Source organism: Mastigoproctus giganteus, chromosome 8 (assembly GCF_048544385.1).
Source record: "Mastigoproctus giganteus isolate SK-2022 chromosome 8, ASM4854438v1, whole genome shotgun sequence".
Classification (NCBI taxonomy): Eukaryota; Metazoa; Arthropoda; class Arachnida; order Uropygi; family Thelyphonidae; genus Mastigoproctus; species Mastigoproctus giganteus.
Window position 1 is genome coordinate 69087138 of NC_143582.1, and position 15621 is coordinate 69102758.

At 38.2% G+C, this 15621-nt stretch overlaps 1 protein-coding gene across 1 annotated transcript in view; it reads left to right on the plus strand.

The window, feature by feature from the left end:
• LOC150081600 (proto-oncogene tyrosine-protein kinase receptor Ret-like) overlaps positions 1-15621 on the plus strand; it is a 91203-nt gene that overhangs the window by 35856 nt on the left and 39726 nt on the right. The window contains exons 13-15 of the mRNA XM_090380256.1: positions 7365-7622; positions 8223-8470; positions 14895-15042. Of these exons, the coding sequence (XP_090236382.1) occupies positions 7365-7622; positions 8223-8470; positions 14895-15042 (654 nt within the window). The remainder of the gene's footprint in view (positions 1-7364; positions 7623-8222; positions 8471-14894; positions 15043-15621) is intronic.

Sequence of the window (15621 nt, forward strand, 5' to 3'; positions counted from 1 at the left end):
ACTTTGTACAGATAAATTTCGCTAAAATTCAGAGAGGTGTTAACATTGTGGTACATGCTTGACAATACATTCTGCATATTTTATATCATTATGGCAAATGGAGTTCTCAAGTTTCATGTCATTATCATTGCATTCGTTATTCTAAGCCATTATTACTATTTTAATAGGTGACTAAAAGATCTACAATCATAACGTATGATAACTGGACTTGTAATGTTATTATTTTAGCATGCTTATTTACTTATCCTAGCGTGGCTGTTCATTTCATGCCAATTTTCGGTTCGACTTTCACTCTGCGTTCCATGTTAACGCCATCATTTACGTGTGACATTCCGAATGCTAGATTTAATAATACCGTTTTGAATACTTTTAATTCCAGTGCATCAGTTTGTAAACAATTCGTATTTCCATTCTAAATTAAGGGGAAGTGAACTAGAAGCCCATAAGCAATATCTGTTGCACATCATTGAAAGGATTCAATAAAAGTTCGTACGCTTCCTCTTTTTTCCTTTCGTCTAGTATCGTACCGACTAAACTTTCTTGTATATTTGCAAACCCACGACTCTTTAAGCTATTATTTTCCTTCTTGAACTTGTTAATGGCTTACTGACCATCTCTCGCTAATATTTCACATGAACTTTGCTGTTTTAATGTAAGGCACAGTACTTATTTTTTTCAATTCTCACTGTAATAGCAACATATTCATTTGTTTCCAAAAAGTATGCTTATTACGATTATAATAAGCATATATTCTTTCATACACTTATTCAAAAAAACTGGTAATCCAAACTGACACTTAAGATTTGTTACGGTGTAAGATTATATGTGTGTGTATTTATGTTCACGAGATCCAAATCCAAGGCTTTAACTCCATAGTGTGGCAGGACGACGATTGTAACTACCGTGGTTAACTGCCAGAATTCGTAATTATACATTTTTTTATACAACTAAAAAATTGAGATATAATTATATGATGTTAATGCTATTGCTACAGTTAACAATTATACGCTAATGATTTAACTTAATTCCTTTGTATTGGATCTTATATTCTAGTTGGTCGATGACCAACTAGAATATAAGATTAATTAATGTCTTTTGAAGTTATGATGAACTCTATGGCAAGATCCAAACTTCCTTACATTTCGAGGGCACAGCTCTAAAATGGTGTTCGCAGGCCGGCCGCTAGTTAGTACAGCGGACCGAATCTATTGGTAACTCTATAGGAGGCTTCCGGATCAGCTAGTGTATAATCTTGCTACCTCTATTCTGCCAGATAGTGACTGCAGGGAGTCCGAGTAGTGTGTATGCGGGGGTATTGTCAAGGATCTGAGTATATTCTTACCATGTGTACGCCATATTCAAAAATTTCATTACTTCATACAGCAGTCCCCCCCCCACTTTTTATTACTATTGAATACACCATGGATTGCCAAACTAATAGAGCAAACTTAACTGCGAAAAGATCTAAACCTCCTAAACACCTCATTCATTTCACAAATATACGTGGTATGAATTCTAATCTCAGTGATGTCCATTTCCACTTACAATCTGCCAAACCGCATGCACTTTTTCTGACAGAATTTCAGTTATCAGTTGATTAAACCAATGCTCATCTCAGTTGCCCAAATCATTCGTTGTATGATTCCTTTCGCCTCAAAGGTGGTACTTGTGCATATGTCCGTTCCGATATTCCCTGTCAGACTTGGTCATTTGAGTCTCTTCTTTCGATCTTCTCTGGCTTAAAAATCTCTCTACCTCATTCTATCAAATTCATCTGTTGGCCTTACCATTCTCCCAACTCCAATAATCACTTGGAACTCTTTGACTTTCTCCAGTCCGACCTTCCTAACAGTGAGGTAATTTTTTCTTGGTGATTTTAATGTTCACAACTCCAGCTGGCTTCCGTTTTCTAGTCCCAGAGACTCAGCTGGTCGAGATGCTGAGGCTTTTGCAATTACTAATGACCTCGCCCAGATTGTTCATTTACCTACAAGAATACCGGATAATCCAACCGTACAGCCAACACGCTTGATCTTTTTCTCACAAACAACTCTTCTAAGTGAGTGGTCCTTGAGGCATCTCAGATCACAACTTGGTGATTATCTCTTCTCCAATGGAGCCATTATCTCATGGCTATTCCCAACCTCGTGTTGTTTGGCATTACAAGAATTTCTTTTCCTTGGTCGGATTACTGTTTCAAAACTTCTGATATCAACGTTTGCTCAGATTGTGTCAGTGAAATTATTCTTGGAGGAATGGAATCCTTTATTCCACACTCCTCTTTAAAATCTCGTTCTTTATCTAAACCTTGGTTTTTCAATAAATGTGCTAAGGCTGTTCAAGAGAAGAATGTTGCATATCGTAATTGGCTTTCTTCCAATTCTTCAGCCTACACCAAATCTCGCAACAATTGTAAAGCAGTTATTAATCAGTCCAAACTAGACTTTAAACAGCTAAGAGTAGAAAACTTGCTTCTTGCCCTCATGGTAGCCGAGCATTCTGGTCTCTCGCCAAAGCTGTAACTTTTGCCCATCTCTGCTCCCACCGCTGTCAAAACCAGATGGTTCTATTATCACTTCAACCAAGGATAAAGCTGACCTGCTAGCATCCCATTTTTCTTCCAACTCATAAATTAATGATCTTGGTAAAACATTCCCCACCATTCCCAACATGCTCCATGCAATGCGTCCTATGGTCTTCCGTCAAAAGGATGCCAGAAGAATTTTTACGAATCTTGATGCTAAGAAAGCTCCAAGTCCTGATGGTATTTCTCCACTTGTTCTGAAAACCTGTGCTCCTGTTCTTTGCCGCCTTTTTTCACTTTCTTTATTTCAAAGGTGTTTTTCCTTCTGCTTGGAAATTTGCTCATATCCAGCCAGTTCCTAAAAAGGGTGACAAATCACTCCCATCCAGTTATCATTCTATTGCAATTACTTCTACTCTTTCTAAACTAATGAAGAAATCTATTAACCTTCCGTCAGTGCTGATATTCTGGCTTATGTAACCCATTTATGGACAAATTCAATGGAAAAGTTCGGCGAAATACAAGCAGTTGCTCTTGACATTTCAAAGGCTTCCGATCATGTTTGGCATAGAGGTCTTCTAAACAAGCTTCCGTCTTATGGTTTGCCAACTGTTTTGATAATATTCTGGTTATCCAGTTTTCTTTCTGACCGACCGCTCGCTTTGGGTGATAGTAGATGGCTCTCTCTATCTTCTCCACTAATGCTGGTGTCCCACAAGGTTCAGTTCTTTCCTCAACTCTTTTCCTCTTTTATATTAATGACCTTCTTCCATTGACATGAAATCCTATCCATAGTTTTGTCGATGATAGCACATTGCATTCCACTTTCCAGTTTGAGAAACCTCGCCCTGCACAATCAGCTTCAACTTCTCGAATATCCGATACCAATTCTCCAGTGGGGCAAAGACAACTTAGTTAATTTTAATTCTTCTAAAACTCAGTCTTGTCTTATATCTCGCAAAAAGGATTCTTCTGCTCCTGTGCTTATCTTTGGTGACACTCTGATTAAGAGATCAGATGATATATATCTTTTGGGGATTACCCTGACCTCTCTTGGCACAAGCACATTACAAATAGTGCTTACTCGGCATCTAAAAAACTTGGTTTTCTCTTTTGCTCTCGGCATTACTTTTCTTCCAAACAGCTGTTCACTCTGTACAAACCGCAAATCCGCCCTACCATGAAATATTGTTCCCACATCTGGAGCCGTGCCTCCAAAACCTCTCTCTCAGGCTTCTCAATTCCACTCAGAAGAGGGCAGTTAGGTTAATTAATGACTCATCTCTAACAGAGTCTCTCCACTCGCTGTCTCATTCAAAACAGTCCGAACACGTGCCACCACGAACCAAGTTTTCATGTTCCTCGTTTATTCATTCAGCTTCCATTTTCTGGAACAATCTTCCTTCGTACGTATTTCCTGAAAATTACAGTCTACAGAAGTTTAAATATCTTCTTTCGTCTTCTCAACCTCCAATCCATGCACGGTACTAAGTACTATATAAGGTTATAATACGTCTCGTGTTTGGAGTTTTCATTAAAATATATATATGCATATAATTAACTATGGATCCGATTTCTATGATGGCGTGCGGGTATATCATGGTTGCATTTGAGGCATTTTTAGCCTAATGGTACTGACTAACAGATTTAGTGACTGTTACAGAAACATATTTTCCTAGGTTTAAAAATGACTTTATCACTAATGCTATAGATATACTGAACAAAACAATTAAATCTAGACTTAATAATCAGAATTAACAACAATCCATTGATCCACATGGAGTCCGGAGAGATAGTCAAACAATATGAATGGCTCATGCATGGATAAGGCGCCTCCGTGGGCAGGAGCAGCAGTGCGTAGCACACGCTTCTTGATTAGACCGGGGCTCGAGCCCGTGACCACCAAATACGGAGGATGCGGAAAGGTTAGAGAATGACCACCGCACATCCCCGGAGAAATATGGCCTTAGTTGCTAATGCTCCTAAAAACCAAACAACAACATCATGCATGAATCACAGTAATCATCTGATCTCTTCGTAACTTAGCAAAATAGTTACTTTTGAGTAACTAAAAGTTTGAAAACGCAGTGAAACACAAATATTGAAATAAACCGAGTATCACAGATTTATTAGACTGTCCCATGGAATGTGTGTGTCGTTATAATAAGTCGGTTGTCGATACGTAACTAAAGATGGCATCCAGTCATCTTGAAGTAGATCTGTTCGATCTATATATTGGTACTCCGTTGTGTTAGCTTAGTCATTGTACATTATTTGCTGCTCGTTCTTTCTTTTTCTTCTTTAAGCTATCATAATTTTACCCTAGAAATTTAATTTGTAATGATTGCTTTATCTTTTATTAATCCGAATTACAGTTATGCTCGTGATTTCTTAAAAGCTTGCATTCGTACAGAAATTTAATCATTTATGGCTGTATGCCTCGCACAGAAACTAAACTTCTGAGAACATTCTACAATAGATTCTAATCCCGTTGTCTACTAAAGGGAATTCGGGCGTCCTCTATAAGCACATATTTCAGAAGAACAGAACTTCATATATATCTTCCCACAAATGAGATTTGGACGAAGGTGTATTGATTTTATTTCGTGTGACTTTTTAAAAGTTTCACATCCTCAGTTGACTTAGAGGATCAAAATTACTGCATTTGCTATTAATTACACATAACGTTAAATAAAAATTTTATTTCCTTGAACACTTGCGAGTAAAAGAATTGTGAATGCCCCATTATGATAAAGAGAAATAAAGAAAACCCTGAACACTATAGAAGAGAATGTAGTTTTCGTTTTTTTTTTTTAATTAAAAAAACGGCAGCTAAAATACACCAAATGTGAGCTCCTATGAGAACGACAGCTCTTTCTGCATGGTACTATCTACAAAGCCATCGAGATAAGAAGGAAAGCAGACTCAACCGTTAAAATTGAAGTTACCACCGTGCTTCACTTGAGAAGGTGCCTTCTCTTTTCCAAAATGTTTTCAAGTTATTCAGTCTGATGAAGCTAGCGCATACAGAGTAATTCAAAAAAGGCATGCATTGAATTCTACCATAGATTCGTCATGACAAAAGTAACCGCAACTGTTCTTATTTTTTGTCGAAAACTACATTAGAGTTTCGTGATATCACATCCCGCCAATAGAAAAATAATACACAACACTAGATTATAACAAAAAACACATGACACAATAAATGTGAATTCATAAAATATTTCTCTTTAAAAATACATGAATTGCTTATTGATTTACAGGGTATCACTTTCCGCAGGATGATGGTGCAAGTCTCAAAACAAACAAACTAGTGCTATATGATAACGCCATTATTATTCACTGTGAAGTACATCACGGAAGCATTTGCAAAGGATTGGGGAAAATTAGACAAAAAAAAAAAAAAACTGCTATTTAGCGTCTTCTTAATTTATTTCTTTTGTGGGGTAAATAAAAACAACAACGAATCTTTAATTTCAACTTCTTTTCTTAATGATGTTAATGCAATTGTGTTACCACGTCATTCCATCAATCAGTCCATGTAATGAAAGGTTTGCGGTTATTCAAACGTGATCGTTTCGACTCCAAGAGACTTGCGCCATTTTGCTCGAGTTTTTCGTCCAGCAAACTGCAAATCGATCACAGAAAACATGCAGTTTACAGACATATATATGGCATAAGTTACTGATGCGGCTAAAACCCTACAACAAAACGAATCAAGCCATCGTGCTGAACGTGAAACAATAGGTTATAAATCCACAAACATTTGGTCTTATTTTAATAAATTTTGTTTTCTGAAATCGAAAAACTCGAAGAACATTTTTGATTCCTTTGTTATCGCAAACCCATTGTAAAATTTAACGTGAAATTCTGAATCACTCTGTATATAGAGATTTGCATTCTAGAGAATCTTTTTCCACTCTTCAAACTTTTAGGCTGATGTAGTTAATTAATGCGCTGTGTGCCTGTATACAAGTGTTAGGTTTGTGTTCACACGTCCATTTGCAAGTTTTTTTTTTTTTTTTTGTTAGTTGTTGGCGCATCGGCTTCTGTGGCCATAATGCACCTTCCAAGGTTTTTGCACTACTCTGATCCAAGCACGAGGCGGGATTCGAACCCGCGCCCTTTGGGTTGCCAGGGAGGCACTTTACCCACCCGGCTAACATTTGCAAGTTGTGTCATGCGGATTCTGGAATAACTGACGGGTGAAACTCTGCTCTCTCCACCTGAGATCAGCTAGGCTGAAGACCCATTTAAGAATTTCTCGAACCCAGATCTTTCCAAACGAGTGATAAGTGGTGGAACCACTATATTGTTACGGAAGACCATTGCTTTTCATTATGAAATATTTGAGGGAGCACTGTTCATGCAACGACCTAGGTGCGTGCGCTAACTGCTCTTATCAGTAGGTACCACGTCACAGATCTTTTCATTGCCTTGTGCATAGTATCAAGCCTCTTCAGTGCTGTTTAGTTTTTTTCAAACTCTTAGTTCGAAGCTACTCTTCCATATTTGCAGCAACTATCAAATATGGAGACAGAGTTCAAAGCGAGATCTTTTCCTGTGTTACTCTGTCATAATACCATTGCTAGCGACATGAATTTTGAAAAATTCAGTAAAAATAGCAAAATACTTCCAGATAACATTTTTATGGATTTCGACAATCGTATTTGAAGGGAAACAATTTCATAATTCACTATGGAAAAGCATCATTTTCCGTGTTGTTATCAATACTTACCTAATAAATTACTTGTTTTTATGGAGGTTATGATGCGAACTTTTGTTTGAAAAACCTCTAGTTAAGTAGGTTTTTATTTATTATTTTTTTTTCTTTTTGCAGAGGAAATCATAGGAGAGGGAATTCCAGGTCCGCGCGATCAAGGGGTTCAGCTTGCTGTTGGTCCCTGTGTGTGTGAACCGAATAAGTGTACATGTGGAAGGAAATACCCGTCGACAAACAATTCGAATGAAATCGAATCACGCTCTCAGCATCGAAATTCCAACAGGGGTTCCAAAGGTGATACAAAATTCGCAATACGTGACCATAAACGGGCTTGGACTGAATCTTCAGGCGGAATTACTGATTATTTCGCAACGGGTGAGTATATTCTTATGAACAGTCAAACAAAATAAATTTACCTTATTATACAAAAGGACTAGAGCATGATTCATTTCGCAGATATCAGTCCTCTGCTGTAGGCACTGCCTTCACAAATGTATCGATATTTCTGAAGGTGGTACCGCTACAGCAAGGGATAGCATATACGGAAGTGGAGGAGAAACATCAGATTTTACACACCTGATATACATCAGGTGGGAAAAAAAGTTCTTTATACTCCGGCACGATAACTAGGGAGGAGTTTACAATAAATCATGAATCGTATATAGCAGCTACGGACTTGGACCACGGTCCACTCAAAGAACATGTGATAGTGAATTTACGCTCTTGACCAATCGGCTACGTCTGGCCTGATGTAGTCCTTTTTTTTTAGTAAAAAAAAAAAAAAAAAATGAAGAATTTACACTGGGTCAAGTGCTCATTTATTATATTCTATTTGAATAGTGTTGTGCCATTCAAGATTTATATGCATGTACTTTTAAAATCTCTCTTTGCCACGGAAAATCTACAGTTTATGCAATATAATTTTTATACCTTTGTAGTTTTATTTAAAATTATCCATTCTGTTATTGCTTACAGGCATTGCATCACCTGGTTCCCATCTTGTGACAGCTATTAGTGTGACTGTAGTGTGTGCTGTTGTAGCTATCGTGCTTTTCGTTTTTATTCGTCGCTTGAGATCTCATCGCAAAGATCGTGACTCACACAAGTATGTCGGGAATCGAATGCCACTCGCATCTGTTGCGTCCGATTATGTGGACGATCGCTCCACTTACTTACTGGATACCTCGACATTTGGAGAGGAATCTTTGCAGAAAACAATGCTGGTGAGTGATGATATACATAGGGGGGGGGGGGCTTTTAAATATTGTAAATACTAAGATATAGATTTTAATTACATTTTTTGACAGAGGGTTGAAACCTATGCTTTTCAACCGGTGGTTTTTCTGCTGTATTATTTGAAAGAGATTACAAAGATATTCTGTTTATTTAGCAGCCACGGGCTTGGACCACGGTCCACTCAAAGAGCATGTGTTAATGAATGAGAGGCGGAAATAGTTAGTGCAACAGAAAGAATTAACGAATAATAGAAGACAGGTGTCAAACGATAAATCAAAGAACAGAGGGATTTCCAAGCATAACAATTTAATGAGAGCACTGAGAAAGGAACCTTGAGTATATACGGTGTTGAAGTTAAAACCCACCAGGTTCTATTTCGCCTGATATTTTTCAATTTGGTGTTAAAATTGGACTAAATATTACAGTTTCGATTTTACGATTTGTAAATGAAAATTTGTCTAATCAGCTGTTCTTTTCTTTTCTTCCAGAATGGTAAAGTTTTTCTCTATCCTCGATTTAGTCAAAAAATGTAATGGGCGTGCTTCTGTAATAAAACGTAAACCAATTTATCTAAAGAAAAGAAGACGGGAAGGAGAAAAAAAAAAAAACGATTGTATGAGGTAAAAAAAAAAAAGTAAAAGTAAATTGCAGCCATTATCAACCCACTGCAGGATGGAAGCCTCCTCAACAATTCATGCTGAGGGAAATGGACCATAATCTGCCACGCTGGTCCACTGCGGGTTGGCAGATCGACCGTATTTAGCAGTCAGGGGCTTGAACCCCGGTCTACTCAAAGAGCGTGTGCCACTGCACTCCCGCTCCTGACCACTCGGCTACGGAGGTATGAGATGTCGTAATATAACTGCTCTTGTATGGTTAAACATTCGCTCTCCGATATAGGCATATGCTGAAAAGCGAATATCACATGCAGCCGCTGTTCGTTTTTTTTTTTTTTTAAATCTCCCCTTCTCTCGTTCAAATAAAATTGGTTTGTAATTATTCATTTATTTAAACAAACGTACCTTAGTGTGCAGCAACAAAAATAAAATTACATTGCTCCAAAGCAGAGACTTGGAATACAAATTTCATCAGGTAAAAATACATAAATGAAGGGGGAAAAAATTTAAAGGCGCAGGTAAGTGGTGCGGTTGGAGATTTCAGTTGCCTCTTGAAGTGTCCAGGGGTATCAAATATCTGCCCAAGTTTGCTTTGTTGCAAGCAAAAAGGCCTATGTGCTCTGGATTCATATTCAATAAAGTATTGTGCCACAGAGCAAAACTGGAAAAAAGGAAATAACAAGTTGCAGGTAAAAATACGTTTAATGCTTACTATGGGTAAAATTACAGGAACGTAATACATAGCTTTTGGACGTGAGTGCGTCATTCATCAGTTGTGACCGTTAATGGACAAATATACAGACGACGTTGATCCACACCGCGACGTCATGATTATTGATCGGTCCCGCCATTACCGTCGCCGCGTCTGGTTAGAATCGCTGCACATTTCGTGTGCAGCGGTTCCTCTAACCGGAACAGAGGATGTCTTGTCCATCCCGTTACTGAGACGATCATCCTCTTGGCTGACAAACGTTGGCATTTCAGCTACAACTTCAAGCATTCCCTTCTAACAGCTAATTATTACCTGGACCTGTAGCACGCAGGTAACAATTAGCTGAACAAAAATACAAAAATATCTGAAACCTGTTATTTCCTTTCTTTCTGTTTTGCTCTGTGGCATAATACTTTATTGAATAGTAGTTGTAATATCTATAATTAGTTCTTGCATAGGATGGTTTCTTAAAGCTCTTTTCGGTGCGTTGAAGTTAATTTGTGAGATGAGGTGAGAGCAATTTATGTACCATTTACCAGCTGGTAAATATAGGAGTAGATCGGCTTTGTTTCTTTTTTCTTCCAGCGTTTCAAGTCCAAAGAGTATACACCACTCTTGGTAAGATTAGATTTTTCATTATATAGTAATCCATTTTTGAAACAGACGTATTGCATTGGTCCTTTTCGAATATTTTCGATTTATGGTTTTTGGTAAACTGCACGTGGGAAGCATATTCTAGGGTTGGCCAATTGATTGTTTTAAGAAATCCTAGTTTTTTTTGCTAGCTGCCCTCACAATGTTTGATACATGGACATCAAAGGAAAGTGATTCTTTGATGAAAATACCCAAATTTATCTTTTTTATCTCCTTGTTTGTTTGTTTTTTTTGTGTACATTGGCAAAACTCATCAGCTCAAACTTATTTTAGTTGACAACCATTCTGTTCTCATTCAGCCACTGGATCACTCGTTGAATTTGTTTCAGAAGAATACTGGTGACATTTTTAAATTAAACTGAGATCAATTTTCCATTCATAAAAAGGCATTTCATTAGGCAAACTTTAAATTTAGAAATCGTAAAGCTAAACGGTAATAGTCCAATTTTAACATCAAATTCGAAAATGGTGCAGAAAAGTACGCGAGATAGACACCGGTGCTTTTTCAATTGAAACACCCTATATATACTCGTATATATAACATGAAATAATATTCTATACAAGCAGTTTCATTACTTGAAAGTAACGAATTGAATTTTGGGAATTTTCCGAAAGGAAGTACAAGAGAATTACCTTTGTATGTGTAACTGTTGATACGTTATTACAGACAGAGCCTTTTTGATCATAGAAATCCCGGGCCAGCGGAAGGAAAAGTTTCTTTGGCTATCGCTTGGGTGTCTAGAGGAGTTGTAATTTAAATGAGCTAGGAGTGGGGAGGAACAGGAAAGGCATGAACAATTTGTTACCTATTACTGGTTTTAACATAATGCTGGATGTGTTCTGTAATCAGCAGCGTTGTGCCTATGAGAATTTTTGTAACAGTTGTTCAAAGATTTGTGACGTCTATAACTGTACAAGTGGACATAAACGGCGAATTAAATATGCCAAACAACTTCTAGATACTGGGGGTTTTATTTTCAAACAAAAAAAAGGGCACTAGATGGCACTGCAAACAAGACAGGCATAACTGTAAAAGCAGTAACGATGATTTAAGCAACATCACAGAAATGGCATGCACAAACGGGCAGCATCTTGAAAGTGCAAATTAACCGGTGAAGGCTGGCCGGAGCTCAAAACCATTAAACTTCAGATTGGTAAGATAAAGGTGAAATCAGTGAGGAAGATCAGAAAAAAAGGGATTGCCATGGAGGTGGCCTCCTGGTCAGATATTGATAAAATCACTGTCCAACCATTGAGTCTCTAGGCCTGAAGGAGGCGGAGTCCTCCAGCATTATAACCTTCGACTAAAGATGAACTTGCAGAGGACATTTTCTCCAGTAATCTTGAAGACGTTCTCAAGAAAGAAGAGGCCCTTCAAGAAATCAAGGTCTAGTGTTCAATCAAAACTAGAACGAAGTCTTATTTAAACTGGATAGTGGAAATTTCTCCAAGAATTAAGAATGTTTTTAAAGCCCAAAATAGAGTCTACGTGGGTTGGACTCGCATCGATTTAAAGACTTTGTGCCTGTTGTAAAATGTTTTCATTGTCTGGGATACGGGCACACCTCTGTCCGTTGTTCCTACAAGGAACCGGCCTGTGGACACTTGTTTAAAGAGTACCCGAACAATGTGTAAACTGTAAGAGGATTAATAGGCTCATGCACAGTGTATAAACGAGCAGTGGATAGCCTACGCAGTCAGATCACTTATGGACAGGAGACCAAATTCTGCTGTTTCTAAGTTGTTAATCGCACAAATAAATGCGCAACGATCTCTAGCGGTTGCCAACCAGCTGACCAAACTTATGGAAGAGCTGAAGCTGGATGTATTATTACTCCAAGAACCGTATGGCAACGGATGAAAGGTCTCGGACTATCTACTGTCATTTAGAGTCACCCAGTCCCCTGGTTCTGCCTGCATGGCACCCATTGTTATTAGAAACCCGAACCTGGTGATTTCTAAGATCTCCTCCCTTTATAACTCGCACTCTGCCTGTGCCACAATTGAGAATGACACCGGTTGCTAATCCTTACCTCATATTTTCAGTTTAGTGACAGAATAGATCCCTACATTACACACTGTCAAAGTGCCATGGATCTCCTTATGGCAATAGATGCGAACGCACACTTATCCTAGCTGGAAGAGGACTTTATTTTCTCCACAGGACTGGATATTATGAATGAGTCAAACATGCCTACCACGTTTCCATCTAGCAGAGGTGACATAAAGGTTGATATTATCCTTACTACTCCGGCTTTAAAGCTGCAGCACTGGATGGTCCATGAAACACATACCAGCAGCAACCATAGACATGTACAGTATCTTATGTAAGGCGGCTCCTAAACGCTAGTTCAACTCCGCCGTGGTACGTTGTGATGTTACAGAAGCGCTGCAGAAAGGCCAGAAATGTGTGTAATGCTATGTTTGTGTCGTGTATGTTATGTTGTTTCTGGCCGCTTTGCTATCAGGAAGCAACAAGCACCAGGGAGGTGGGCCAACAACTGAGCGCGAACCGCAGCAAGCCTCGAGTGTCACGTACTGAATGTCCAAAACATTCAAAGAGCAAATAAAATAAAACAGATAAGTAATAAAAGGAATTAAAAATTTAAAGAATAATTAGAAAATTTAAAGATAAAATAAACAACAGCGACGTATAACATATGTCCTGTAACGACTACGAACACCCACATTTATGATAGTAATATATTTGCAACTAAATATGCTTGCTGGGACGACTTTTACCGGTTCATCCGGGATAGTATGGATGCATCAAGACTAACTGACTACTTCTAAAACTGCAATAATGAAGAAGAAATGCAAACCACATGGCGGGACCTCCAGGCTAACTGAACTTATGAAAAGAGCTCGCAGGGAGATCCCAAGGAAATAAATGCTTTAGAGTCACAATTCAAGAATGCAAGGCGCTAGTATTTCGATGGTATATACCACGAAAAGCAGACAGCATAGCAAAACCTGGTTTGTTTGGAAGGGAATTGAAACCCCTGGGGCATTGTCCACAAAGTTATTTGCAACAGAATCAGCACTTCTGATATTATAAACTCTTGAAACAATGAACTGGGGTAATTATATGGGCGCTATCCTGGATACTATTGTCATCAGGGACAATCCGGCTATGAACATGGAATGCTAGTTGAAGTTCATTTTTTTTTTTTTTTTTTTTTTATGTGAACCCCAAACACGAGAGGTATTAGAACTTATAGTATTTAGTACCGTGCTTGGGTTGGATGTTGAGAAGACGAAAGAAGATATTTGTTGACATTGGACTTGAACTTGTAAATTGTAATTTTCAGAAAATACGTATGAAGGAAGGTTATTCCAGAAAACTGCAGTTGAATGAATAAATCAGTAAGGTTTGAAGTTGGACAGTAAATGGATGTTGGCTGGTGGCGGCACGTGTTTGGACTGTTTTGAAAGAGAGCGGGAATTATAGAAGCTAATTCAGAAGAACAGTGCCCATGGAAGTATCTGTAGAAGAGGCATGCAGCAGAAACAGTGCGTCTATGAGAAAGCGAGTGGAGAGACTCTGTTAGAGATGAATCATTAATTAACCTATCTGCCCTCTTCTGAATGGAATCAAGAAGCCTGAGAGAGGTTTTGGGGGCACCACCCCAGATGTGGGAACAATATTCCATGGTAGGGCGGATTTGCGATTTATACAGAGTGAGCAGCTGTTTGGAAGAAAAGTAACGCCGAGAGCGAAAGAGAAAACCAAGTTTTTTAGATGCAGAGGAAGCAATATTTGTAATGTGCTTGTGCCAAGAGAGATTAGAAGTCAGGGTAATCCCCAAAAGAGATATCATTTTGCCTAGAAATCAGAGTGTCGCTAAAGATAAGCATAGGAGCAGAAGAATCCTTTTTGCGAGATATAAGTGAGTTTTAGAAGGGTTGAAATCAACTAAGTTGTCTTTGCCCCACTGGAAAATTACCTGAAGATCGGCATTTAAGGAATTGGTAGGAGATTTTCGAGAAGTTGAAGCTGATTGAGCAGGACAAGGTTTCTCAAAATGGAAAGTTGAATGCAATGTGCTATCATCAGCAAAACTATGGATAGGATTTCCAGTCAATGGAAGAAGGTCATTTAGAATAACAGCTCGTATCAACCAACTCATTCAGAGCCACCCTTCACTAGGAAGGTGCCTGGTAGTGACCTCATTGAAGGCGAGGCTATCCAGCATCTGTGGTCCCACAAAAATATTCTCTCATATACTGATTACAATGCAAAAACTGGTTTTAATTTTTAAAAGTGTTTCCACCTTTAAACGGCTTTATGGTCATCCTGTACACGACATTACTAATGAATGTCATAAACCATTATGCTCCGGTCCATTTTGAGTTGTGTATTATTGGATATATTATACATATATCTTGTGCTAATTATGAGTAATAGTGAAACTCTTTGAATTTTAGGATAACAATGAATGGGAATTTCCCCGAGAGAACCTCATTTTCGAGGAGACGCTAGGAGAGGGAGAATTTGGAAAAGTAGTGAGAGCCAAAGCTTTCGGCATAGCTGGTAATGAAGGTTACACTACAGTGGCCGTTAAGATGTTGAAAGGTAGGTTTGTGTTTCCCTAGAAAAAAAGTTGTCAAAGGAGCCAAATGTAATGCTTTCATTTAACAGAAATCTCGATTTTGTGAATGCTATAATTTATTGTGTTTGGTTTTGTAATGAAATCTGGCAAATTTCATTACAAAACCAATGTCATTAATCAAATTTCAATTTACAGTCAATGAGGTTGAGAGTTAAGGCACAGCCTTAGTCAACTGGTAATTCTGAAAGTACAAAGTTATCAACACCTCGCGTTCAAATCCAAGATACACGATACTATTCTCGTAATCTCCTCCGATCGTAAGTGGCCTTCCGGTGAATGAATCTTAATTGTAGGTTTGTTATGGCATTTTAAAGCAACGCACACCCATTCCGTGCTGTTTTAAGGGTTGACTTAGCTTATTTTAGAGGATAAATTCTCTAAATCGTTTCTTTATATATCACATTTAAATGAACAATTTGGACAAATTCCGATTATTATTTTAACAGCGCCGGAACTAGCCGCTCATATTCGTTTAGTACATTTTGCTTATAAAATTCTCAAATTGTAGATGCAGATCTGCACGTTGTGCGGGCTGAGAAATC